Genomic DNA, 26,509 nt, shown 5'->3' on the forward strand with positions numbered 1-26,509 from the left:
TTGATGAATGAAAACAAATTGTGGTATATTTATACAGCAGAATAACATTCAGACATAAAAAATAATGAAATAGGGGTGCCTGGATGGCTCAGTCGTTAAGCGTCTGCCTTCGGCCCAGGTCATAATCCCAGGGTCCTCGGATCGAGCCCCGCATCAGCTCCCTGCTCGGCGGGAAGCCTGCTTCTCCCTCTCCCACTCCACCTTTTTATGTTCCTGCTGTCGCTATCTCTCTCTCTGTCAAATAAATAAAAAATCTTAAAAAAAAAAAGAAAGAATGACACATGCTATACCTTGGATGAAACTTGAAAACATTATGCTCAGTGAAAGAAGGCAGACACAAAAGGCCACATATTGTATGATTGCATTATGAGATGTCCAGAATAGGTAAATCCATAGAGGCAGAACACAGATTGTTGTAAGGGGTTGAGTAGAAGGGGGAATGGGGAGGAAATACATCATAGGTGCCAGATATCCTTTCGGGGTGATGAAACTTTTGGAACTAGACAGAGGTTGGTGGTTGCACAATACTATGAGTGTACTAAGAAACACTGAATTATCCATTTTAATTATATGTTATGTATATCTCACCTCAATTTAAAAAAGTAGTTAGAGGTGTCTGGCTGGGCTACGAACCCTTTAAGAGTCACAAGGAAGGGGGCGGGGCGAGAGAGGCGGGCTTGTAAGAATCACAGGAGGCTGCGCCTGCGCAGGGGAGTCACGTGGTTGCTGGGCCGGGGAAATGGCGGCTCCTGGAGAGAGCGGGGCTTCGGCTGGCGGAGGGAGCACCGAGGAAGCATTTATGACCTTCTACAGTGAGGTGAACACTGAGTGAGGAGTAGTGGCACCGGGGCGACCCCGCCCAGTCCTACTTTCCCAGTGGGCAAAGGCAGTGGTCTTCCTGGCCTGGACCGTTGGGCGGCTCCTCCTGTCTGGCCTTCGGGGAGGCGGGGGGCTGGGGGTGTGTGTGCGTCTCTGCCTGAGAGCTGCTGGGGGAATCCTTTGGGCATCGGAAAAGGGGCCCGGGTCCGACGTCTGCGGGTAGAGGACGAGTGTGGCCAACGAAGTGCCTGGGCGCGTGCAGAGGTCCCCAAGTCCGCGGAGTCGGAGGCTGGCAGGGGCTGGCAGAGGGTGGCCTTCTTGGGGGCGACTTAACTGTCTTGGGCCTCATTTTTATTCTAAACGGAAGCACTGTTCACTCTTAGTCCTCTGTGATGAGTTGTATTAGTGGTTATTTCTGCCATTCGCGAACGTCAGGCACTATGCCTCATGCCAGGTAGGCATTATCTCTGTTTTACAGATGACAAACCTGAGGTTTAGGGAGGTGAAATAATTTGTTATGGGTCCTAAAGCAGATAACAGCTTGGTATCATGTTAGGACTGGAGTGAGTTTGGTCTGAGCCTCGGTTACTGTCGCATTTCCAGCGCCTAGAACATAGCGATTGCTTGGTAAATATTTGTTGAATAAGTGAATGAATAAATGAAAGAAAAGCATGCCATTTGGAGTCGGAGGACTTTGGATTGGATTTTTGCAAGGCAGTTAATTGGACTGTGGTTGAATTTTTTTCAAGGCATTGATTTTGCAGATCTTCCGTTTCCACTTCTGTAAAGCGAGAGTTAATATTAAAACGAGTTTTATATGCGTTAAAGGAGTTAGTGTATAAGAAAGGGTCTTTTTAAGAGTTAAAGCTGAAGATGGACCTCTGTGAGTTGGCATGGATTTGAGGAATGGAGTTGCTCCCCTCTAGGCTGTGAGCTACTCAGTTCAGCACCGTGTCACATTCATCTTTTATTTGTTAACAGTGCTTGTTACGTAGTAGTTTCTCCAGAGTATTAAATTTAAAAATGGAATTAGCACATCCTTTATAGTTTGTCCTTTTGAAATGCCCAATTAACTTGAAAATGTTGATACACTGGTACCAAAGTTTATTGACCTCTAATGACTACTCTGCAGTTATACTGGAAATTGTTTCACTTACCATCGCTTAGTCAAAAAGAAAAAGAAAAGAGAAAAAAGCAATCCTGGTTTGTTTGAATTGAATGAGACTAAGTACCTAAAGGAGGACCCTTCAGTCATCATTCAGTCAATGTTTACTGAGTACCTGACATGTACTAGTGTACTGTTTAGGTGCTAGAGGTATGGTAGTGAACAACAGAGAAAAATCCTGTCTTCACAGAGCTTGCATTTTTAGAGAAGGATAAGCAGTAAACAAACATGTACAATATAGTGTCAGGTAGTGATAAGTGCAATGAGGGAAAATAAGTCTGGGAAAGAAGGTAGAGTATAGGGGGTGGGGAGTGGCATGCTATTTTAAAGAAAGTGAAGAGGGGAGATACTGAGAAGGAATGGCTTTTTATGTTACTGAAATTATTTCCAAACTCCTTTTGGTCATAGGAGTAAAGGTGGTATATAACATACCAGTGATGCATTTCAGCTAGTATTACAGTTCTGACAGTGGCACCAAGGATGTTTTCCAGGCATTGCCTGGTGCCTGTTCTCCTTAGCATTGGTCTTTGGGTCAGGGGTTTTTCTTTACCTTTTCTTTTCCTTCCCCTTCCCTTTTTTTAAGATTTTATTTATTTATTTATTTGGGTGGGGGAGGGGCAGAGAAAGAGGAAGAGAAAGAATCCCAAGCAGACTCTGCACTGAGTACAGAGCGGGATGCAGGGCTCAACCTCAGGACCCTGAGATCATGACCGGAGTGGAAATCAAGAGTCAGGTGCCCAACATACTGAGCCCCTGGGCCAGGGATTTTTCTAACTCTATTCGAGTTAGGTAGGCAGATTTACTTGCCCCTCCCATATACTTTTTTAATGTTGTTTTTAGTATATATTTCAGTATAATTGTATTTTTCTTAAATAAAAAATTGTAAATTAAGTATGAACAGCACAGGTATATCTTCCATCATTACAGTGGAAGCTCTTCGAAAGTGGTGGCTGTGATGTATTTATGTTTGAATGTTCTTTTTTTTTTTTTTAAAGATTTTATTTATTTATTTGACAGAAAGAGAGCACAAGTAGGCAGAGTGGCAGGCAGAGGGAGAGGGAGAGGGAGAAGCAGGCTCCCCGCCAAGCAGGGAGCCCGTTGCGGGACTCGATCCCAGGACCCTGGGATCATGACCTGAGCCGAAGGCAGCCGCTTAACTGACTAAGCCACCCAGGCGCCCCTGTTTGAATGTTCTTGATTCCTCAAACTGTTATAGTTAAAATTCTTGTTTACAAGTTGGGTAGTTGGGAACAAGTCAGTTAACCTCTCTAAGTCCCAGTTTTCTTATCTGTGAGATGGGGATAATAGTAATGTCTATTGTATAGGATGGTTGGGAGGAATAAATATATGTAAAGTTTTTACATTATTAGAATTCAATAAATGATAACTATTGTAGTTATTCCCAAAGCATTTGGCAGCTGTCTTCCACATGTAGACAAATGTTTGCTGAACATGTCAGTAGCTTGTTAAGGTGACAATTCAGAGTTTATTATTGAACTTTACTAATGAAGTTTTTATCTCCCTTCATTTTAGGTGAAACAAATAGAGAAGAGAGATTCAGTTCTAACATCCAAAAATCAGATTGAAAGATTGACCCGTCCTGGTTCTTCCTACTTCAATTTGAACCCATTTGAGGTGAGCTGTCTGATGTTGCCGTGGCTTTGTGATGGGGAGCTTTGCGTAGCTGCACGCAGACTTACATCGGAACACACGCTTAATTTGTCGTATAGTTGGAACTGAGATTTGATGGTTTTATTGTGAGCAGAGTTTGAGAGGTACCATGTTAAGGAAAATGAGGTGGTCTTCGCCTTGTCAAATATTCTCCATCTTTTACCAATCCAAATATATAGGACTTTATTTTCAGATGTGAAGGGATAGCTAGCCTTGATAAATTTAGGAACTTTGATTTAGTTTGCTTGTTACAGTTTTTCTGTTTTACTGCAGTAACAAATACCGAAAACCCAACAACCAAAAAATGATCACAAGATTAATAGACAAGCAAATATACTTTTTGGGTTTCTGTAGTTTTCCTATTTTATCTTGTTTTATTTTATTTATTTTTTAAAGATTTTTATTTGAGAGAGAGAAAGAGATAGAAAGAGAGAGCACAAGTGGGGAGGAGAGGGAGAAGCAGGCTCCCCGAGAGCAGGGAGCCTGATGTGGGGCTCAAGCCCAGGACCCTGGGATCATGATCTGAGCCAAAGGCAGGCACTTAAGGTGCTGAGCCACCCAGGTGCCCCTAGTTTTATAATTTTAAACTTTTCCTAATTATAAAAGTAAATCATATTTCTTTTTTTAAAAGATTTTATTTATTTGTTTATTTTTTTGTTTTTGACAGGAAGTGGGATTTACTGGTGGGTATGAATAGGGAGGGGGCAGTGCCAAGGTTCTCATGAGTGCAGAGCCCTCCATTTGTCCAAGGGGCCACAATTAGGGATGTATTTGACCCCACAGCCATCTGGGTTAAACCGCTTTTCAGCCACCATGTCTTCAAATTCGTCTGCATTAAACTTAGTAAAACCCCACTTCTTGGAGATGTGGATCTTCTGGTGACCAGGGAACTTGAACTTGGCCCTGTGTAGGGTCTCAGTCACATGCTCCTTGTTCTGCGGCTTGGTATAGATGGACATGATGACTTGGCCAATGTGGACCCTGGCTGCTGTGCCCTGGGGCTTTCCAAAGGCACCCCGCATACCTGTCTGTAGCCTAGATTGGAGATAGCATGACGTCAGACCTCAGTGTCCACTGGAAAGGGCTGTCTCCAAGGTCCCTTAGGACAACCCATACAATCAACAGGCTGCATACACTACCAAGGAGGCTACTATTTGCAGCCATGGCACACTGGGCCCCCATGGAGAAGGAGCACAGTCAGCTTAATTGGCTGCAGGTATTTGTTTATTTAAAGATTTTATTTATTTATTTGTCAGAGAGAGCAAGAGAGCACAAGCATGGGGAGTGGCAGAGGGAGAGGGAGAAGCAGGCTCTCTGCTGAACAAGGAGCCTGATGTGGAACTCGATCCCAGGACCCTGGGACCATGACCTGAGCCAAAGGCAGATGCTTAACCGACTGAGCCACCCAGGCATCCCTAGATTTTATTTATTTATTTGACACATAAAGAGCACAAGCAGGGGGAGTGGCAGGCAGAGGGAGAGGAAGAATCAGGCTCCCCACTGAGCAGGGAGCCTGATGCAGGGCTCGATACCAGGACCCTGGAATCATGACCTGAGCTGAAGGCAGGCACTTAAACAACTGAGCCACCCAGGCACCCCAGTAAACCGTATTTCTTATAAAGATTTGAAATATAAAGAAAGCAAGAATAATCATGTGTAATCCCACCTAAGAGAAATAGCCACTCTTAATTGTTTATACTTCAATTATTTTAAATGTTTTATTTTAGGGGCACCTGGGTGGCTCAGTTGGTTGGGCATCTGACTCTTGATATCAGCTCAGGTCTTGATCTCAGGGTCATGAGTTCAAGTCCCACGTTGGGCTCCATGCTGGGCATGGAGCCTACTTAAAAAAAAAAAAGTTTTATTTTATTTTATTTTACTTTATTTTATTTTATTTTTTTTTTAAAGATTTTATTTATTTATTTGACAGAGAGAGACACAGCGAGAGAGGGAACACAAGCAGGGGGAGTGGGAGAGGGAGAAGTGGGCTTCCCGCCGAGCAGGGAGCCCGATGCGGGGCTTAGTCCCAGGACCCTGGGATCATGACCCGAGCCGAAGGCAGACGCCCAATGACTGAGCCACCCAGGTGCCCCGAAAAAGTTTTATTTTAAAACAAGGAAGATGGGGCACCTGGGTGGCTCAGCTGGTTAAGCATCTGCCTTCGGCTCGAGTCATGATCCCAGGGTCCTGGGATTGAGCCCCACATCGGGCTCCTTGCTCGGCGGGAGGCCTGCTTCTCCCTCTCCCTCTGCTTGCAGCTCCCCCCTGCTTGTGCGCACCTTCTCTCTTTCTCTGTGAAATAAATAAATAAAATCTTGAAAAAAACCCCAAAAAAACGAGGATGATGCACTTCATTTTATTTTAAATGCTGTATTGTTATAGAAAATATTTGTATACATTTCTTTTTTTATGATTGATTATTTTTTTATAAAAATTTATTCTTAATTATACAACAGGATCTAAGACAACACTTCATTTCAGCTATAGGTAACAATAGATGCTATGACAGGGAATCCAGATGTTTAAACAAGAATGGAATTAAGGATCATCATTGCCTCCGGCACAAGGAACAGCTTACTTTTTGCCAGATTTCTTAATTCCACCTGTGGCCAGGGGCCCTTCCCCATGGCCTTCACTTTTAGCTCCTCAAGTTTCTTCTGCTTTTCTTTCTGTTTCTGCTTGAATGCCTTATCTTCCTCGTCCATCTGCTTGGCCTGCTTCTTGGGCTGCTTCAGGGGCTTTGCGGCTGGACATGGTACCTGCTGCCCCTTCTCCCAACCCTGCCACTGGAAGCAGTGTATACATTTCTTAAAGTTTTTATAATTCCTTTATTGTAGGATATTTAAACTAGTTTCTAATTGTTTACAACTATAATTTTGACATGAATATTGTTACATCTTATAAAAACACTTATTATTTAAAAACCTTTTTTTCCCACTTTTTTTATCTGGTAAAATATACATGACATAAAATTAACCATTTTAACCATTTTTAGGTGTACTGTTCAATGGCATTAAACACATTCAGTGTTGTGGAACCATCACCACTATCATTTCCAGAACTTTTTCATCATTCCAAATAGAAACTCCAAACGCATTAAACAATAACTCGCCATTCCTCCTACCCCCAGTCTATTTCTATTCTACTTTCTATATTTGAATTTGCCTGTTCTAAGTGCCTCGTATAGGTGGAATCACATAGTATTTGTTCTTTTGTGTCTGGCTTATTTTATTTAGCATAATGTCTTCAGGGTTCATCCATTGCTCCTGTCTTTTGAAGAGTAATTTTTTTTTTTTTTTTTTTTTAAAGATTTTATTTATTTATTTGAGACAGAGAGAGAGAGCACATGAGAGGGGTGAGGGTCATAGGGAGAAGCAGGCTCCCTGCCGAGCAGGGAGCCCGATGCGGGACTCGATCCAGGGACTCCAGGATCATGACCTGAGCCGAAGGCAGTCGCTCAACCAACTGAGCCACCCAGGCGCCCGTTGAAGAGTAATTTTTAAAGAATTTTTACATTTTAAAACAATCTCAGATTTGCAGAAAGGTTACAAGTATACTATGAAGACTTTCTTGGACTATCTGATACTAAGTTGTCCATATGATGCCCCTTTGCCCTGTAATACTTCAGTGTATTTTTCCTATAAATGACACTCTCCTTCTGAAGCACAATATAACCATAAAAATCAGGAAACAAACACTGATGACATTGTTACCATGTAGTTCTCAGACCCCATTCAATATGCCTTTTGTCTCAATGTCCTGTATAGCAAAAGGATCCAGCCCAGAATCAACTGTTAGATTTAGTTGTCATGTCCCTTTAGTCTTCAGCTTGGAACAGTTCCTCAGCATTTCCTTAACTTTGGTGACCTTACCATTTCTGAAGATCATAGGCCAGTTATTTTTAGCATATCTCTCAGTTTGATTTTGTTTGATGTTTCTTTAGCTGGATTCAGTTTATGCAATGTTGGCAGGAATATCACAGAAGTGATACTGTATTCTTTTCTTTGCAGCTTATAAAGTACATGATATTTCCATTAGCTGTATCCCATTACTAATGATGTTAACCAGATCACTTCAAGAGGTACCTGCTGAATTTATTCATGAAGTTACTTTTTTCCCTCTTTGTAATAAGTATTTTATGGGGAGGTACTTTGAGACTGTGCAAATATCCTCTCCTTATCAGAGTTTCAATTTATTCATTTATTAGTTAGTATAGATTGGGGGTTTCCTATTTTATTCAGTATGTTATATTTTGATATTGTTTATTTTATTGCTCAAATTGTCCCAAATTTGGCCAGTAGGTTACCTTTCAAGCCAGATCCTATCTTTTGATAGGTCTTCATCATTCTTTGATTACTAGGCATTCTTGTACTTTTCCTGACCCAGCCTAAAATTAATCATTTCAGTGAGGAGCTCTGAATGTGAAGAATGGTATTTAGAAATCGAGATTTGGGTGCTAGGTGTACTCATTGCTTTTGGGAATGTCACTACCCCTAGACCCTATTGGTAGATAGGGCCAAGGATTGGGTGAGTGTGTGTGTGCGTGCGCGCGCGCGCGTGTGTGTGTGCATGGGTGCATGTGCTTGCATATGTATATACATGTATTTACATCCAATTTCAATCCAGCACTACAGGGTTTATTCTCATTTTTTTTCCTTTCCATGTTTGTGGTTTCCTTCTTTCATAGTGAGAAGCTAGGCTCCCATTATCATAAATATATATATAGTTACTTAATTGGTCCTGTTTGCATCTGATCTCACAGCTGCCATTCCTTCCCTCTTGTGACTGCGCTCCTCACCCTGCTTTATTCTGACACCAACACCAGGCTGCCTCACTGTGCAAAAACCCTTCTCACCATACTGGAGCTCAAAATTCTCATGCCAGGTTACCCTTCTATGTAGGTGCGTTCCTCACCCAGCTCAGGCTCCCTGTGCTTGCCCTCTGCCCCCTGGGGGCTCCAGCGTCATCCTCATCAAGAAGGCACCTTCCTACCCTGCTCTGGCTTTGACACCGTATGTGAGGCTAACTTCCTCTGAGAACACCCTCCTCATCTTACTTGGGCTCTAACTCCACACTCCAGGTCACCCCTGTGCATGGAGGTCCTCTTCACTCTGCTCGGTTCCAACTTCTTTGCCGGCCATACTTCCATACAAATGCTCTCTACCTCCTGCTTGGGTTCTGACACCTCTTGTTGGGCTCCCTTCTTACATTGGATGCCCTCCCACATCGGCACCCACCTCACCAAGCACAGGTTTCCCATGCTAGGCCACGCCTTTGTGGAGATGTTCTTGCTTGGGCTCCTATACTCTATGCCAGGCCACCTTCCCTTGTGGACACTTTCCTTACCCTGCTCAGTGTCAAATATCCCGTGTTGGGCTCTACTTCCATGTGGATTTCCTTGCTTATCCCTCTTGGGCTCTGATACCCTGCACTTGGCTACCCTCCCATGTTTACAGTCTTAACCCTGCTTAGGTATTAACACCCTATGCCAGGCTGCCTGTCCACTGAGATGCCCTCCTCAACCCACTTTGTACCTCCATGTCAGGCTGCCCTTCTTCTTCTTCTTTTTTTAAATTTAATTTTATTATGTTAATCACCATACATTACATCATTAGTTTTTGATGTAGTGTTCCATGATTCATTGTTTGTGTGTAACACCCAGTGCTCCATTCAATACGTGCTCTCTTTAATACCCATCACCAGGCTAACCCATCTAGAACCCTCAGTTTGTTTCTCAGAGTCCATAGTCACTCATGGTTCGTCTCCCCCTCCCTTCTGTGTGGATGCTCTTCTTTTTTTTTTTTTAAAGATTTTATTTATTTATTTGAGAGAGAGAGAATGAGAGACAGAGAGCATGAGAGGGAGGAGGGTCAGAGGGAGAAGCAGGCTCCCTGCCGAGCAGGGAGCCCGATGCGGGACTCGATCCCAGGACTCCAGGATCATGACCTGAGCCGAAGGCAGTCGCTTAACCAACTGAGCCACCCAGGCGCCCCTGTGTGGATGCTCTTCTCACCCGTTTGTGCCACCACTGTGTGACTGACCACTACTCCCTGTGTGGTCACCATCGTCTTCATCCCAAATGGGCTCTGAAACTGCTCTGGGCCATTTTGATGCCCCACCCAGAGTAGGATGTCTGCTAATAGATATCTAAGTGCCTGGCTCCACTTAATGTGTTTGGATTGTATTGCTCAGAAAGGGAAGCGGAAGATGGAAAGCTTAAAGAGTGTGTTTGAGGGGTGCCTGGCTGGCTCACTTGGTAGAGCCTGCGACTCTTGATCTCAAGGTTATGAGTTTGAGCCCTATGTTTGGTGTAGAGTTTACTTATAAAATAAATAAAATCTTAGAAAAAAAAGTACTTTTGATTTGATTTTGGGGAAGGAGAAGATAATTTGAGAAGTGATAAAGAATTTGATGGTACATTCTTTCTGTTTCACCATGCTCTTAAATTGTACATAGTACCATGAAATGGGGACATGTGATCATATAACTTACCCATTTATTTGTTAAGGTAATTCATGTTTCCTATGGAGAATCTGATGGACAAGAAATGACAAATTTTTGGGAATAGTATGAAGGCTAGGATTTTTTTAATGCCCTACTAGTTACTGTGGTTCTGGAAATTACTACCCTGTAGCTCTTGTCCTGACTATAGGAAGTATGTTTGAGTATATATACACATTATGCATACAGGCATATGTGTATATATGTACACACACAGTTGACCCTTGAACGATGCAGGGATTAGGCATGCAAACCCTTGCACAGTCGAAAATCCGTTTAACTGCTAATAATTACTATTGACTGGAAGCCTTACTGATAACATAAAACATCGATTGACACACATTTTATATGTTATATGTATTAAATACTGTATTCGTATAATAAAGTAAGCTAGAGAAAAGAAAATATTAAGAAAGTCATAAGAGAAAATATATTTATAGTAGTATACTGTATTTATTGAAAAGAAAGTCCGTATGTAAGTTTGACCCACACAGTTCAGATCTGTGTTGTTCAAGGGTTGACTGTCTGTGTGTGTGTGTTTGAATATATACATCTTTACACAAAGATATGCTAAGGTCAGCACACTGGGGAAGATGGGACATTGTGTTTGAATGGGCAGGACTCCATGACTATCCATTAGAATATTTGTCTTTTCTATTTTCTACAAATGTGCTGGCCTCTTTATAAGGTGGACGTCATTGTCATTGTCTCCTTATAAAGTTGCTTTTTGTTTTTTTTTTTTTAATTTTTTTTTTTGTTTGTTTTATTTATTTATTCATGAGAGTCAGAGAGAGAGATAGAGAGAGGCAGCAGCAGAGGGAGAAGCAGGCTCCCTGCCTAGCAGGGAGCCCGATGCGGGACTCGATCCCAGGACCCTGGGATCGTGACCTGAGCCGAAGGCAGACGCTTAACCATCTGAGCCACCCAGGTGTCCCTTTATAAAGTTGCTTTTTGACTCTTAAGTCAGAATCTTAGGTGTTCCTGGTGATACAGGAAATGAATGACTTTTGTTTCTCGTGCAGCACCTATTGACGCATCTAAATAAATCCGATTTTTCTACAGAGGTAAGCAGCCTGGTCTTTTGGTAAGGAGAGTAATGCAGTAATAGCCAGGTAGAAAAGGGAGGCAGTAGACTGGGAATCTGAGGGGTCTTCTCAGAAATCCTTATCCAGGGAGCATCTTTTTTTTCTCCTGCCATCTCTGCAGCTCCCTATTTGGACATGTGTCTAAGCTTCAGCCATTATGCAAGCATCTTTTCTTTTGCGTTCTGCGGTTATTCTTAGGTTTGAGGACCCTTCCCCACTGCCTTCCCTAAGTTTGGATGAACCTGTGTCCCTGCTCAGTCCTGTCCTTTTGGTGTTCCTTATTTTGATTTAACTTTAAGACGCCAGCAGGGAGCATCACTGACTTTATTTTCCGTTTATCTTGTTAAGTACCTTGGAAAGAAAGATATTGATCTCCTAGAACTCTGGTACTTGCGCATTATTAACAGGTCATAGAGTTCAGGTGTGACAGAGACTGGATTCCTTTTTCAAGTGGAAGACCCCAAAGGAGGCTGTTACCGTTTGAGTTCAGAAACTTATATAAATGTCAAGCATTTTTGTTAATGTGAGATGATTAGTTAACTCTCTGAGGTACAAACTGTGGATTCTTCATTGTAGTATCCCCAAAGCCTGAGACACAGGAGGTGGTCAGAAAAACCTTCTAAGAATCTGAACAGATCTGTGTGCTTCCTAAGAGCCGTATTGGTAATATGGCATTTATCATGTTTTTTTGTTTTGTTTTGGGGTTTTTTTGCATTTATCATGTTTATAAGAATTACATATTACTTGTCTGTTCTTCCCCTGATGGACCTTAAATTCCATGAGAATAGTAGTGAGCACAGTATCTAGCAACCCTAGGTGCTCCAAAAATTTGTACTGAGTGGGAAACTGGCTTCAGAGAGGTTTGGGCCACAGGGATAGGCCCACTGTTTTCATTGTATTTCATGGCCCCATATGGCACCTCCAACTCTTAAAGATAGGAAAGGAGTTGGATTAGCTTTGAAGGCACTCAGTGAATATTTGTTACCTGTGATCACATGTGCACATGTGATATAACTCTTGGAAAAATAACTTTTGGTTGATGTGTGTGCGTTTGTGTGTGTATATATACATACTTATATATACCTTCTTTTTTGCCAAATCATCTGAAAGTAAGCTGTAGACTTGTGAGGCTTCATGCCTAAATAATTTACCATGCATCTCCTCAGAACAAGAACAAATTTCTACATAACCACAACACCATTACCACACCTAAGAAAAACAACATTAATTCAATAATATCATCTAATGGAGTCCACACTCAAGCAGCCCCAGTTGTCCCCCAGATCTCAGTTATAGTTACTTTATTTATTTAACTTGGGAACCAGTCAAGGTTTATGAATTACCTTTGGTATGATTAGTTCTGGGCTATAGCTTTTTTTTTTTTTTTTTTTTTTTAAGATTTTATTTATTTATTCGACAGAGAGAGAGACAGTGAGAGAGGGAACACAAGCAGGGGGAGTGGGAGAGGGAGAAGCAGGCTTCCCGCGGAGCAGGGAGCCCGATGCGGGGCTCGATCCCAGGACCCTGGAATCATGACCTGAGCCGAAGGCAACGCTTAACGACTGAGCTGCCCAGGCGCCCCTGGGCTATAGCTTTATTGGAGGCTTTTTTGGTGTGTGAAGGTGGGAAGTTTTCTTTCTCATTCATTTTGGACACCTGGGGTTTGTTGGACTTTGGTTTGCTCCAGTACGTTTCTTTTCCCCAGAACCAAGGTAAGGTAAAATTCTCCTCCGAATATTTGTGTATGTACAGTTGCCTCCCTTTATCTGTAACTCTTACATGGCTGCATACTTCCTCTGGAGTGACTTTTTCCCAATTCCTTTCTCCCTTGGGGAGTTATGAGGGGACATAATGCATCTTGAAAATTCTTTGCTTTAAAGTTCTTCTTTTCCCTCCCCCTGAATGTCTGCCTAGCATTGGAGAGTGGGTATGCTCTTGTCATAACCTTCCAAAGTCTGCCGAATGCAGTGGTGATTCAGCTTCATTGCCTACCAATAACTTTATTATTGTAGGTGGGCTGTCGGAATGTTTTGAAAGCTTGCAATAAATCTTGACATTACTTGTTGCCAGGTTTTTAAAAAACACTGCAAGCATCTGACTAAGCTTGGTGGATTACTTTGCAAGTTTTAATTTCTAGTATGTATTTTTCCTTTCAAGGCTTATTTTCATTTTTTTTCTCTTTGCTGCCGCTCCCCACCCCCCGTGCCTGTTACTCACTGATCCTTAGTTCTGCTAACTTTGAACATACTTTTTTCTAACCTCCATCATTTCTTGCCAGTGCGTCTCAGACTTTAAAAGATTCACGTCATTTGGGGATCTTGTTAAGTATTGATTCTGATTCAGTTGCACTGAAGTGGGGCCTACTCTTTTGAATTTCTACAAACTCTTCTCACCCTCTGCCTTTTCAGGACCTTCCTCTGGCCTTGAATACCAAGTAAATAAATACTAGGTGCTGTGTTGAATCCATGGACTATACTGTGGAATCATCTGCTTTAATTGTATATAACATTCCCTTCCCCCAAAAGCACTTATTATATGGTAATTTAAAAAATATGTTTTCCCTGGGGCACCTGGGTGGCTCAGTTGGTTAAGCGACTGCCTTCGGCTCAGGTCATGATCCCTGGAGTCCGGGGATCGAGTCCCGCATCGGGCTCCCTGCTCAGCGGGGGGTCTGCTTCTCCCTCTGACCGTCTTCCCTCTCGTGCTCTCTGTCTCTCATTCTCTCTCTCAAATAAATAAATAAAATCTTTAAAAAAATCTATATATGTTTTCCCTGTTTATTCATCTTTGCCTTTCTAGTACATGGCAGTGTGTTCAGCAGGTAGTAGCTACTATGTAAATGTTTGAATGAATATATGTATTTGTGGTGATCCTTCCATTTGGCTGTACCTCAGTTCTAATGAGTTGGAATCAGACTTTTCTAGAGTAGGTCCCCGGCATCACTCACAGGTCTTCACAGGCAATTCTGATGTCCACTCTGGGCTGAGAACCATTGGCCCATGTGAATTACAGATATAAAGTGGAGCCCAGTGGACCTTTCTGGATTGAAAATCAGGGAGCCAGCCTAATTTTTTCCCTGTTGCATGTCTATGCTTTCTCCACATTTGCAAAGATGAGTAGGGGTGGGTAGGGGGATACTTTTCATAATGAATGAAGGGAAAACCCAACGTGGTCTGGAAACATGTCTCTGGGTATAAGATAAATTCTTCTGATGGAATAAAAGTAGCTACTGTATTAATTGAGAACCCTAAAGTGGTATAACTATTACTCTGTTAACTGATTTGGTCATTTATATTTCTTTTTTTCTTTTTAAAAATATTTTATTTTTTTTAAAGATTTTATTTATTTATTTGACAGAGAGAGACACAGCGAGAGAGAGAGCACAAGCAGGGGGAGTGGGAGAGGGAGAAGCAGGCCTTCCGCCGAGCAGGGAGCCCGACGTGGGGCTCGATCCCAGGACCCCGGGATCATGACCTGAGCCGAAGGCAGATGCTTAATGACTGAGCCATCCAGGCGCCCCCAAAATATTTTATTTTTTTAAAGTAATCTCTACACCCAATGTGGGGCTTGAACTCATGACCCCAAGATCAAGAGTTGCATGTTCTACTGACTGAGCCAGCCAGGCACCCCTCATTTATATTTCTTGAGCATTTAAAAAAAAAAGTGTTTTTTTTTTTTTAGATTTTATTTATTTATTTGAGAGAGAGAGACAGAGATAGAGCACAAGTGGGGAGGAGAGGGAGAAGCAGGCTCCCCGCAGAGCAAGGAGCCTGATGCGGGACTCAATCCCAGGACCCCGGGATAATGACCTGAGCCGAAGGCAGATGCTCAACTGACTGAGCCACCCAGGCACCCTGTTGAGCATTTTTTGGAACTGTGTGCCAGGCACTCTTCTGGAATGCTGAGTACTGTTCTAGATGCTGATTATAATTTGTATAATTATTAGACACCTGTTAAATTCATAAATTATTTAAATTTCTTTCACAGTTTTGATTTTGATTCTTCCAGGTTCTTCAGATAGATCCTGAAGTGACAGATGAAGAAATAAAGAAGAGGTTTCGACAGGTACAGTACTGTTTCGCTGTAATAGATGGAGTTTGAACCTTTTGGAAACACAGTAAGCACATGATTCTCTTAGGACTTGCTATTATGACTTGTGGGCCAAAATTTAATTTTTTTATTTTTTTTAAGATTTATTTATTTTAGAGAGAGAGAATGGGTGCGTGTGAGCAGCAGGGGGTGGTGTGGAGGGGCAAAGGGAGAGGGAGAGAGAGAATCTCAAGCAGACTTCCCACTGAGTGGGGAACCCAACGCTGGGCTCAGTCTCACAACCCTGAGGTCATATCCTGCACTGAAACCAAGAGTCGGGCGCTTAACTGACTGAGCCACCCAGGTACCCCTCAACTTTTCTTTTTTTAATGTTAAGGCTATATAACTCTTTAAAAAAAAAACAAAAAAAAAACACCTCACAGTGACAAAATTTGTAAATAATTTAGAGACCGTGGCTTGCCTTTGACTTTCACACAGCCCACCTGCAGCAGTAGGTTTATTGGTAGGCCATGAAGCTCAGTGACAGCTGCATTCAGCAGGCTTCTGAAGGTTATGACAGCACCTTACCCACTCTCAAATCTAGGCATACGGTTGGGAGTGAGAGAGAAGAACAGAATGAATTTGACTTCTGAATAGAATGAATTTTATAGCCAAATAGAGTCTTTCCAGCCCCTTAATCAGGAGAAATACAAGATAGAACAGTAGAGCTTACTGGAGTCATGCTTATTAAATTCTCTGCCTTCCCAGGGAGAGTATGTTAAATGATTCGTAACAAGTTTTGTTTTTTTTTTAAGATTTTATTTATTTATTTTGAGAGAGCGAGAAAGCAAGCAGCAGGGAGGAGCAGAGGGGGCGGGAGAGGGAAAGGAAAGAATCTCAAGCACACTCCCCGCTGAGCGCAGAGCCTGACACAGGGCTCAATCTCAAGACCCTGAGATCATGACCTAAGCTGAAACTGAGAGTCGGATGCTTAACCGACTGAGCAACCCAGATGCCCTTCGTAACAGTTTTTTTATTTTTAAGATCTCCTTCCTCAATAATTTTATCTTTTGCAAACTTAAATAAATACCCAAGAGATACCCTGTTTCGTATAGAGTGCTTTCTTGCCCAGTCTGATGTTTCATAGCTTGAGCTACAAAATTTTATAGTAGCCTTTTTAAAAAACCCTTCCAATTTTGATAGCTGAGTAACCTCCAGCCTTTCCTTCTAGGGGTTGAAGAATCATACTTCCTGCAATCTGTCTTTACTAATTGGATTTTCTGTATATTTCATGTCTTTTTTTTTTTTTCAACTTTACCCACTTTTTTATATCTCTTATGTACTTCATATTTTAATAGGACCTAACCAGTGCCGAATATAATTCTCAGCTCCTGCAGGACACACTTGTTCATATCCAGTGTTGTGCCTGCTTCTTCGATACCGTAATTGCCCCCACATTGCTGACTCATAATCATCTTCTGATCTACTATTAAGCTAAGATGTTTTTTATCTTTGCCTACTCAGCCATTTTCCATTATATAACTTTCTAGCTGTATAGAGTTCTACTCTGTACCTATATTCAGCTTTTTTTCTTTTTTCCAAAATTTCAAGTCTCCTAATATAATGCATTAGCAGTCAGGCATTCAAATCCATAGTCAGAACAGCTATTTATGTAGCTGTACAAAGAACTCTGTAAGAGTTCTTTAGTCATTAATATGATCTAATAGTTAAGAGTATGAGCCTTAGGGGTGCCTGGGTGGCTCAGTTGGTTAAGCGTCCGACTCTTGGTTTTGGTTCAGGTCATGATCTCAGGGTCGTGAGATGGAGTCTCACATCAGGCTCTGCACTCAGTGGGGAGTCTGCTTCTCTCTCTGTTTCTCTCCCTCCCTCTCCCTCTGCTCCTCACCCCACTCGTGCATGTTCTCTCTCTCTCTCTCTAATAAATAAATATTAAAAAAAAAAGTGTGGGCCCTAGAGCTATTTGACTTGAGTTCCAGTCTTGGCCATACCCCTTATATGCAGTTTGAACAAGTTTTCAACCTTTCTGTGCCTGTTACCTCATTTGTAAAATGCACATCATAACGGTGCCTACCTAGTGGGGTTGTTAAGAGGATTTAAATGAGGTAATACACACAATACGCTTAGAATAGTGTGTCTTTTTCTTGGCATATAGTATGTCCTCTTTATATGCTGACTATTGTCAATGCATGTTAGACAGTATGCTAAGTTTCTACTTGGAGTATTTCATCCTTAACCCAGTAAGACAGAGGTACCTGGTATTGTCCCATTTACAGAGGAGGAAACTGGCACAGAGATAGGTTAAGTGAATTGCTCAAGGTCTCACAGCTGGAAGGTGATTGAAGTTGGAATTAGAGCCCAGGATTCTGGCTCCAATAATGCTGGATTTAGCATTTGATTCGCACTTGCTGTCATTCCCCCAACAGAGTCCCACTGTTCCAACTAGTTGATTTTGGTCTGTCCATGATAGTAGATCAGTGATTCTTAATCCTGGCTTCCTGGAAGAATCACGTGTGGAGATTTTTGCTTTTTATTTTAACTTTTTTATTATAAAACATTTGAATTACATTTTAAAAAGAAAGAGTAGAGCAGTGAACACCCATATACTCATTGTCTGTAGGCAACGCTTCACCTCGTTAACTATATGTTTTTGGCTGAATTGTAAACATCGTGATACTTTACCCCAAATACTTCATCATGTATCCCCCCGAGAAAAAAAAAGGACATTTTCTTGCATTTCTTACTTGTCACATCTAACAAAGTTAACACTAATTCCTTACTCTCATCTGATGCCCAATCCAGCAGAGGTCTAGGAAGTACAGATGCCAGAGCCTGATCAGAGGGTCTGAGGGTAGAAAGTGGACCTATATTTTTCAAAAGCTTTACAGGGTTGGGGGCGCCTGGGTGGCTCAGTCAGTTGGGCATCCGACTCTTGATTTCTGCTCGGGTCATGATCTCAGGGTCGTGGGATCAGGCTGAGTTGGGCTCCACGCTCAGCAGGGAGTCTGCTTATCCCTCTCCTTCTGCTCCTCTCCCTGCTTGTGCGTGCGCGCGTGCTCTCTCTCTCAAATAAATAAATAAATAAAATCTTAAAAAAAAAACCCCAAAAACAAAAAAAACTTCACAGGGTTGGAGCACAGCCAGAACTAAGAACCACTACTTTTTCTTTTTTAAAGATTTTATTTTAATTCCAGTTAATATATAGTGTCTATTAGTTTCAGGGACAATACAGTAATTCAGCACTTCCACATATCACCCGGCGCTCATCACAAGTGCACTCCTTAGTCCCCATCACCTATTGAACCCATCCCCTCGTCCCCCGCCTTGAGAACCACTACTTTAAATTAAAAGTTCTTTTAGGAAAGAGATGATATGTCCTATGTGCTTATGCTTCTTCAGCGCTCAGTCTAAGGAACGTAATAGGAACTGGGTGCCTTTCAGTCTCTCTTCTGCATCCTCACAGCAGCCTCATAATACTAGGCTTATATTTGTTCTGAACTTTGTGATTAAAACCCTATGTGTTTCTCAGCTGTGCATTTACCTTTTGGTGCTTGAATTTTAAGGACCAGTATTTCTACACATTTATGATACTTATTAATTTGTTAAAAGTGCTTCCAGCTGACAGTCTTTTTTGCCATAACACCTTAGAGCTTTTGGTTGTAAAGAGGCGCAGTGCAGGTGAAGGGTTACTAAATGTTCCTCTTATTGACAAACCTAACTTTCCTCTTATTTTAGTTATCCATATTGGTGCACCCTGACAAAAACCAAGATGATGCTGACAGAGCACAAAAGGCTTTTGAAGGTATTTGTAAATTTACCTGCTTCCGAGTAATATTTTATCAATGCTAGGGACTAACTATTCCTTGTCCTGGATCAAGAAAGGAATGTTACAGTTTTGTCTTCTGGTGATGAAGAAGCTGTGGTTTCCAGTAGAACAGTTGTCATTCCAAAGCAGAATGTTGCTGTTTAAGAAATAGACCTTAACTTTGCTTTGTTAAAACTTTTACGTGCCAAGAAAGACTGTTACTGCGTAGGATCATTTTTCTTTTTTGAACATAAAAAAATAATTGGAAGTATTTTATCACTGAATTAAATCTAGATGTGGTGTATTTAGTCTTGAGGGTATATTTAATTTTTTCCAAGGCTCTCAAGGAAAATCATTGCTATAGTTGTATGTATTTAAATTAGTTTAACGACAATAAATAATTTAACAAAGTAGGGAATGCTTTTAGATGGCACAAGTCCATTTACACTGCCTGAGTATAGTTCAGACTTTCAGAGGGTGTTTGCAGAAACAGTTAATTTCAATGTTTTGCATTAGCTGTGGACAAAGCTTACAAGTTGCTACTGGATCAGGAACAAAAGAAGAGGGCCCTGGATGTAATTCAGGCAGGAAAAGAATACGTGGAACACACTGTAAGTATTTATAGTGCTGCTGTGTTTACAGGAAGTATTAGCAAGCCTTGGGCACCTTGCAGGAGGGTAAATGTTACATAGCAGTACCTACTGGTGTAACTTGTGACCTCTTATCTGGTCTCCGGAAGTTTGCTGTGGTGCTCATGAATGGTGTGTGCCCTAGAGCGCAGGATGTGGAGTGGCTAGGAGGCTGCCTCTCCCTCTTTCCTTACCAGCCCCATGCTGCGGAGAGAGGTCCTCTCGTGCCCTCTCATCACAGTGTTGTCACATTACCCAGTTCTGAGAGTGGAAGAGTGGAGCAGCCATGATGATCCTTGACCCTGGATTTTTATTCTTGTCTCTGTGAAGGGGTTGGAACATGGGCTTGAGAAAGATTGGCAAGGGGACATGAGTAAATTTTTTTTTAAAATAGGAGGAGGTGCATATCTGTATTAATAACAGGGTTTGGGAAGGATTCAACTAAAATAAATTCAGTTACAGCTAGTTTTATTTTTTTGCATTACCTAAATCTCCCGAGTGGTGGGAAGTGTTAAGATGGCCTGCTTGAGGTAAGAAGGGTCTTTGTCTTAATTTTTTACTTGCTGGGGCAAGAATCGTGAGGCCATTCGTAAGAGCTATTTCAGTTGGGAGTGAATATGGGTGTGACCTTCTCTTTGAAGAGCTTTGGAATCTGAAACAGAACTGTATAACCAATAATAATAATGAGTCCAAATGAGATGAAAAAAATGGGTAAAAAGAGGAGAAGGATGGCCATAACTATGTCTTGCTGGTCATGTGTTGGAAGTGGTACCTATAGGTCAAATTTTGGTCGAAATCAGAAAAGGACCTGACAAGTTCTCCTTAAATTATTGTGGTAGTTACTTTTCCTCTGTATTTTGCCTGCAAGGGAGCCATCCTCAGGCTTTCTGGCCACAAGGTGGCAGTAGCGTTGTCCTGAGCTTGGAAGGCACTGGCTTTTTGCTGGATCAGTAGTGGGTGATTTAATAGAGTAATGACATTCTTGTGTGAAGGAGTATATTTAATTTTATTTTTTTTTAGATCTCAATGGTGAGCAAAGCAATAAAAAACATCAGTTAATATGATTGGTTTAAGGGGGTTTCACAGTGAAAATTATCAATGAGGCTGTTGTTGAAATACCAGAAAACAATTAAACTTAATGCCACAAATTTGATAGCTTCTTCTAAAACTTGACAAATATAGTTTCTTTGCTATAAACACGTAACTACTGGCCGCAAAAGAGAAATGGGTAATCTGATAAACATATCCAAGGCTCTTTGGCTCTGGCCTAGGATCCGATGAGTTGGGGACAAGTTCCCTGCTGGTTCCCTTGCGTCCTTCCTGGTGGATTGGATTTTAGATGAGGTTAGGGGGAAGACCCCTGGTTCTTAGTTCTCCTTTGATTGCATTGCTGTTGTGGAGGGGAGGGGCAGAGGCTCATTTTATTTCCACGTAAACCTTTTGTCCTGCCTGTACGTGCAGAAAGTGCCCATGCCATATGTGTGCAGCTTAATGGATATTCTCAATTTTTTGATGAAAAAAATTCTTTTTAGGTGAAAGAGAGAAAAAAGCAATTAAAGAAGGAAGGAAAACCTACAAATGTGGAGGAGGACGACCCTGAGCTGGTGAGTGAGACATGGGAAAAGCCACTCGGTCTCCTGCACTCGAATGCACTGATTGCTGGGTTAAAGAGAGGGAAGCCTAAGGAATGACGCATACGTGCTGGAAACATTTTGTTTTGACTTAAAATATTTAAATGTATGTCCATACACCTATTTTTAAGGCTCACCCTTTTTTGTCATAGGGCCACAGCCTTTTCTTTGAATGTGTGTCTGCTGATTGGCGTTTGCCAGTGACTTCATTTAATAAAACACACACGCAAAGCATGATCCATAGTTTCTACTTGTAATGTTTTTTGCAGTACGTTGAAACTTAGGTGTTTGTGAAACAAAAACCAAGAGCAAAATCCTAGCTAAATATGATCCATTGGTTGTTTTGTTTTGTTTTTGGATAAAGAGGAACAATAGCTTTATTGCTTTGCGGGGTAAAGGAGGCTGCAGCAAGCTAAGGTCTTCAAAAGTGCAAGCCCACCCGGATGTTTCGTTTTCCAATCTTTTTCAGATGTCTCACCTGTACCTAATTTAACAGCGGTATTTTTATTTATTTTATTATTATTACTTTTTTATTTTTAAAGATTTTATTTATTTATTAGAGGGAGCACGCACAAGCAAGGGGAGCGGCTGGCAGAGGGAGAAGCAGGCTTCCTGCTGAGCAAGGAGCCTGATGTGGGACTCCATCCCAGGACCCTGGGATCATGACCAGAGCCAAAGGCAGATGTGTCTCTCGATGTGTCTCTCTCTGTCAAATAAATAAATAAAATCTTAAAAAAAAAATAAAAAGAAACCACAAGCATTTATTTGTATAACCACATTCATCAATTTCTGTGGTATTTGAATCTCATACGTATAGTAGTAATTGTAACTGGCATAGAGCACTTTGGGAGCAACCACAGGTGACTCTAACCAGCTAGTGAACGGCTTTCTACCAGCCTTGGGTGCTCACTGTGCTCCAGGTGATAATTTACAGAGAAACTGGAGAACATTGCTTCATCCATTGGGTTCTTTAGTGGAGACTGGCTGAGAGAGAGATTCTACTTAGATATTTGTGTCTGATTGCCTCACTAGCCTGAAAAATTCAGTCATCCTAATCTTGCCTCAGTTTAGATCAATAAGTAACTTACCATCTACTTATCTTGTTTTTAAAGATTTATACGAGAGAGGCTGTCTTGCTAGGGAGACTTGCCTACAACTTCTCGCTTCAGTGATCTTGCTTGGCAGTGACGGGCCCCATCTTCTGTGTAGTAACACTGCTTGTGAAGTGTGAGGTCACCTTTCGCACTAGCCACCTGTTTTGGATTTATTCTGTCCCAGTATTTCAGTTTTTTCTCCTCAGTCTTACTTTCTCTTCCCTTCCCTTTAATGATCTCTCTGGTCTTTTCTGAAGACCTTCTCATAAATACTCCTTGGTCCTCCTGAGTTTTTAAGAACCGTAACTTTTTTAAGTTGTCTTTTTTTTTTTTTCCCCTGATTATAAAGGAACACATGCTAATGATAGAAAATTTGGAAAAAGGATATAAAAAACTCAATCATCAGTAACCGTCCATCCAAGAGAGTTGGAGCCTTTAAAGATATTAAAATACTCATTACAGACTCCTTCACTCCTTTGATGTTTGTCCTCATTAGGGACTGGGGTTTGTCAGTATTGCTTTTATTGAGCAATGCCTGGCAGATAACAGTATTAAAAAGAAGTGACACATTCTGGGGCTCCTTTACTTCCCTTTCTCTCCATATATTACTCTTTGCTCCAGTGTCTCTGCTTTTGGAACTTAGGCTCTATGAAATCTGCATGATGGGTTATTTTCTGTTTTTCTTTGTATGTTTAAAATACTTTATATTTTGGGGAAAAAAAGTTTTAAAGATAGTTCTGTTTTCTGTCTTGTGTTATTTTTTTTCCGTCTGCGTATTAGTTAGAATATCAGTTCAACTGATACATACAACTGAGACCCAAGATGATGGTGGTTTGAACAAGACAGTGATTTATTTTCTGTCCTGTATAATGTACAGTATAATGTACTTTGGGAAGATGGCCGCTGGTATGGCAGCACTGGACCATGTGTCATCCAAGGACTCATTCTCCTCTCTGTGGCTCTGCCAACAAGGATGTCGCCCCCATCCCCACAGTCCAGGATGTGTCATCACCTCACCCATGTGCCAAACAGCAGAATAGAGGAAGGGGACAAGGAGGGATAAGCGTACTCCCTCTAAGAACATTCCAGGAAATTGCTGCATCACTTCTCCTTATATCCCATTGGCTAAAGCCTAAGTTACATGGCCACACCTAGCTACAAGGAAGCCTAGGAAATACGGTCTTCTACATTGGGTGACCAGGTACCTAAAGATAAGGGATTTTACATGGAAGGAGAACAGATAATGGGGGGTGGGGGACACCCAGCTAGTAGCTTTGGTGCTCTGCTCTAGTCGGTAGACTCCGGAGACAGGGGCTGCTTGATAGCAACTTCTAGTACCCAGCTGGTGCCTAGCCCAGAGCAATTACAAGAGATTTGTAACAGGAGAGAATGAAAGTTATTTTTTCGAAGTTCTTTGGAGGAAAGGGTCCTCTCACATGGTTGTGAGAAGCAGGTAGTTTTTTCTCTTTGGTGTTTTTTACCAGAGTAAGTTTCTTGTGTATCATCCACATGGAGAAAATGGAAGGTTCTCCTAGGTGGTTGTTATTTATCTCCCGGGAGAGAGCATCATTAAGTAGTGCCCTCTGAAATCTTTCTTCCTTGCTGGTTCTGATCTGCTTTTTGTCTTGGGCTCCATCTGAAAGTGCTTGATTTAAGTTGCTGATAAAATACTGACTTTTATTTTTTTGTTCTTAATTTTCTTGTAGTTCAAACAAGCAGTATATAAACAGACCATGAAACTCTTTGCCGAGCTGGAAATTAAAAGGAAAGAGAGAGAAGCCAAAGAGATGCATGAAAGGTATACATCAGTATATTCATTTAATCCATCTAAGTACCTAGATTAACCAAAATTGGTCTTTGGGGATTTTCCCAATGAAGGATTTTTCTAACCAAGGAATTCTATAGTACATCATTTAAGAAACTGTATAAAATAGTTATCTGAAACAGCCAAACTTTTGAATCACGAGGGTAAGAAGTTGTCTCTGACTTTTGGGAAATATTGAATAGACTTGTCCTTAGGGAGTTTTTAATCAAGAGTGCTATGTGTTTTCTTCCTGATTTCCTGGAGTTAAATAGGCAGAGTTATTGAGGCCAGAACCTTTTGTGTGACTAGTGGCTACAGCTTTGATGAGTCTGTAGTATTTATTGTATAGTGTAATTACTTACAAAATATTTATTGTCCCAAGGTATGATTTCCCTTACTTATCAGAAATGTTGAGGTAAATTTAACTTACGTATTTTGTATTGTTGATTGGTGTTTAGCAGTAACTGTATTTTGCTAGTTGAGGTTGTATGAAATTGGGTTTTGTCCAGAGATCCTCTTGAATAAGGACCTCTGCTATTGTAATGGTCATTCTACTGAAGTAGGGTGGCCTGGGTTCTCGAGATGGCTTTCTCCCGGACTGAGCCCCGAACCTATAGACGGAGCCCATAACCCACGATTATTGTTGGCGGGGCCTTGACAACCTTATATGTCTGTCTGTGTAACCGGGGTATTTATACCCTGCCCTGTAGCCCTGCCCACGGTCTCATCTGTGTGCTTTAGAGGAAGACGTTCATGAAAAGGCTCTGAGCCTTTTCCAGACAGCCATTTTTATAGAACCCTAGGGAATTGATTTACCTTATATACTTGCTTCTATCGGGAGTGGCTTAACTTGTATGGTTAAGACAGTCTCTAAGTATCATATAAATACTCTGGTTTGGTTTTCTTCCTAGGAAGCGACAAAGGGAAGAAGAGATTGAAGCTCAAGAAAAAGCCAAACGAGAGAGGGAGTGGCAGAAAAACTTTGAGGTAAGTTTCCAGGGTGGTCAGGGATTTTCATTCCAGAGTAAGAAAACTTTCCAGCATAGAAACTTGGTTCCTGGGGCATTGCCAGGACTGACTGGGGCAGACGATCAGGGAAAGGGGATGCGTGGGGAAGAGCAGGAGCTTCGGAGAATGAGTCCTGGCTCAGCTGCCTGGATGCTCTCTAGCCTTGGCACGGGCAGGGAGGGTCCCTGAACGGCTTGTTAGAGATTCTGGAAGGCACAGCTGCCAGTGGGCTCGAGGAAAGTGCTTTGCACGTGTAGATTAGAGGGTAGTCATGGAGTGGTGCCCTACTTAAGAGGTCTGTTAGCAGAAACTGAGGTTCTTATGACCCTGATATCCTGGCTTTTGAACTTGACTCCTCTGTAACACCCTGGTTACATTCTTCAGGTACTCAGCCAATTTCCTGAATTGAGCCACGTTTGGTGTCTTTTCTTCTATACATTCAGGTCTCGGGCTAGGGATTGGTTAACCAGAGTTGATAACTGTGTTTCTGTCCCCCTGCTTATATGCAGAGAGAGAAAATGAGTAAGTCCCTTGATAAGCAGGGAGAGACCCTTGGGGCCCTCTCAGCGTATCGGCTAGGCATCGTGCTGGCTTGGAGCCTCCATCCGAGTTTTGCGGGGCCAAAGGAGGGTGCAGTGGGAAGAGCGGCTGTCCTGCTGGCTAGACGTATGACTCTGGGAAAGCGATAACCTCTGAGCTGTGGTGTTGTCATTTGTGAAATGGTGGCAGCATTACCTGCTGCCGGCCGCTTGTTTGTGAGGATTAGAAAGAGCATCTGCTAAGTATCCAGCCCTGAGGTCCCTGGCAGATGTTGTGATGATACTGTCCTCTTCTTCCAACCCGCAGCTGATCCTGCCTTCTAGGGGTGGGATGCCACTTTTTGTGGGCCTGTGGAAGTGGGAGGAAAGCTCTGCTCTGTTCTACTCTTGGATTATGCCAGAGGACTGAGATGGGCTGGGCTACGGGGATGGCAGAGCAGGTCCAGGCCCTTCTTCTCGTCAGCTAGTTTCCTCACCCCCAAACCTCTTTTGTGCTCAGGAAAGTCGAGATGGTCGTGTGGACAGCTGGCGAAACTTCCAAGCAAATACAAAGGGGAAGAAAGAGAAGAAAAATCGGACCTTCCTGAGACCACCGAAAGTAAAAATGGAGCAGCGTGAGTGACCACCTGGGGTCACAGCCACAGAACCTTCCCCCAACTGTCTCCCCTCCTGCTTTGAAGGACTCATTCTTTCCTCCCATTTCCACCCCAA

At 42.1% G+C, this 26,509-nt stretch overlaps 1 protein-coding gene and 1 non-coding gene across 2 annotated transcripts; one reads left to right on the plus strand and one right to left on the minus strand.

Annotated features, from left to right (window-relative positions):
- Nucleotides 1-710: 710 nt before the first annotated feature.
- Nucleotides 711-26,509, plus strand: DNAJC8 (DnaJ heat shock protein family (Hsp40) member C8). Its single transcript, XM_032390074.1, has 9 exons — nt 711-817; nt 3,518-3,619; nt 15,250-15,306; nt 19,024-19,090; nt 19,610-19,704; nt 21,255-21,326; nt 24,154-24,245; nt 25,163-25,238; nt 26,298-26,509. The coding sequence occupies exons 1-9, from the start codon at nt 740-742 to the stop codon at nt 26,418-26,420; spliced, it is 762 nt and encodes a 253-aa protein (XP_032245965.1). The 5' UTR covers nt 711-739; the 3' UTR covers nt 26,421-26,509.
- On the minus strand, nt 4,738-4,871 carry LOC116626996. The gene has a single exon (XR_004298389.1). It is a non-coding gene; the product is annotated as a small nucleolar RNA SNORA70 (small nucleolar RNA).

This window comes from Phoca vitulina, unplaced genomic scaffold, assembly GCF_004348235.1.
Source record: "Phoca vitulina isolate PV1807 unplaced genomic scaffold, GSC_HSeal_1.0 scaffold2, whole genome shotgun sequence".
NCBI classification, from domain to species: Eukaryota; Metazoa; Chordata; class Mammalia; order Carnivora; family Phocidae; genus Phoca; species Phoca vitulina.

What these genes read in the sequence shown, in the direction of transcription:
- DNAJC8 (XM_032390074.1), top strand. Translation starts at nt 740, where the DNA reads ATGGCGGCTCCTGGAGAGAGCGGGGCTTCGGCTGGCGGAGGGAGCACC. An exon ending in TCAATTTGAACCCATTTGAG is followed by an intron (nt 3,620 to 15,249) that starts GTGAGCTGTCTG and finishes TGATTCTTCCAG; the next exon opens with GTTCTTCAGATAGATCCTGA. An exon ending in TAAAGAAGAGGTTTCGACAG is followed by an intron (nt 15,307 to 19,023) that starts GTACAGTACTGT and finishes CTCTTATTTTAG; the next exon opens with TTATCCATATTGGTGCACCC.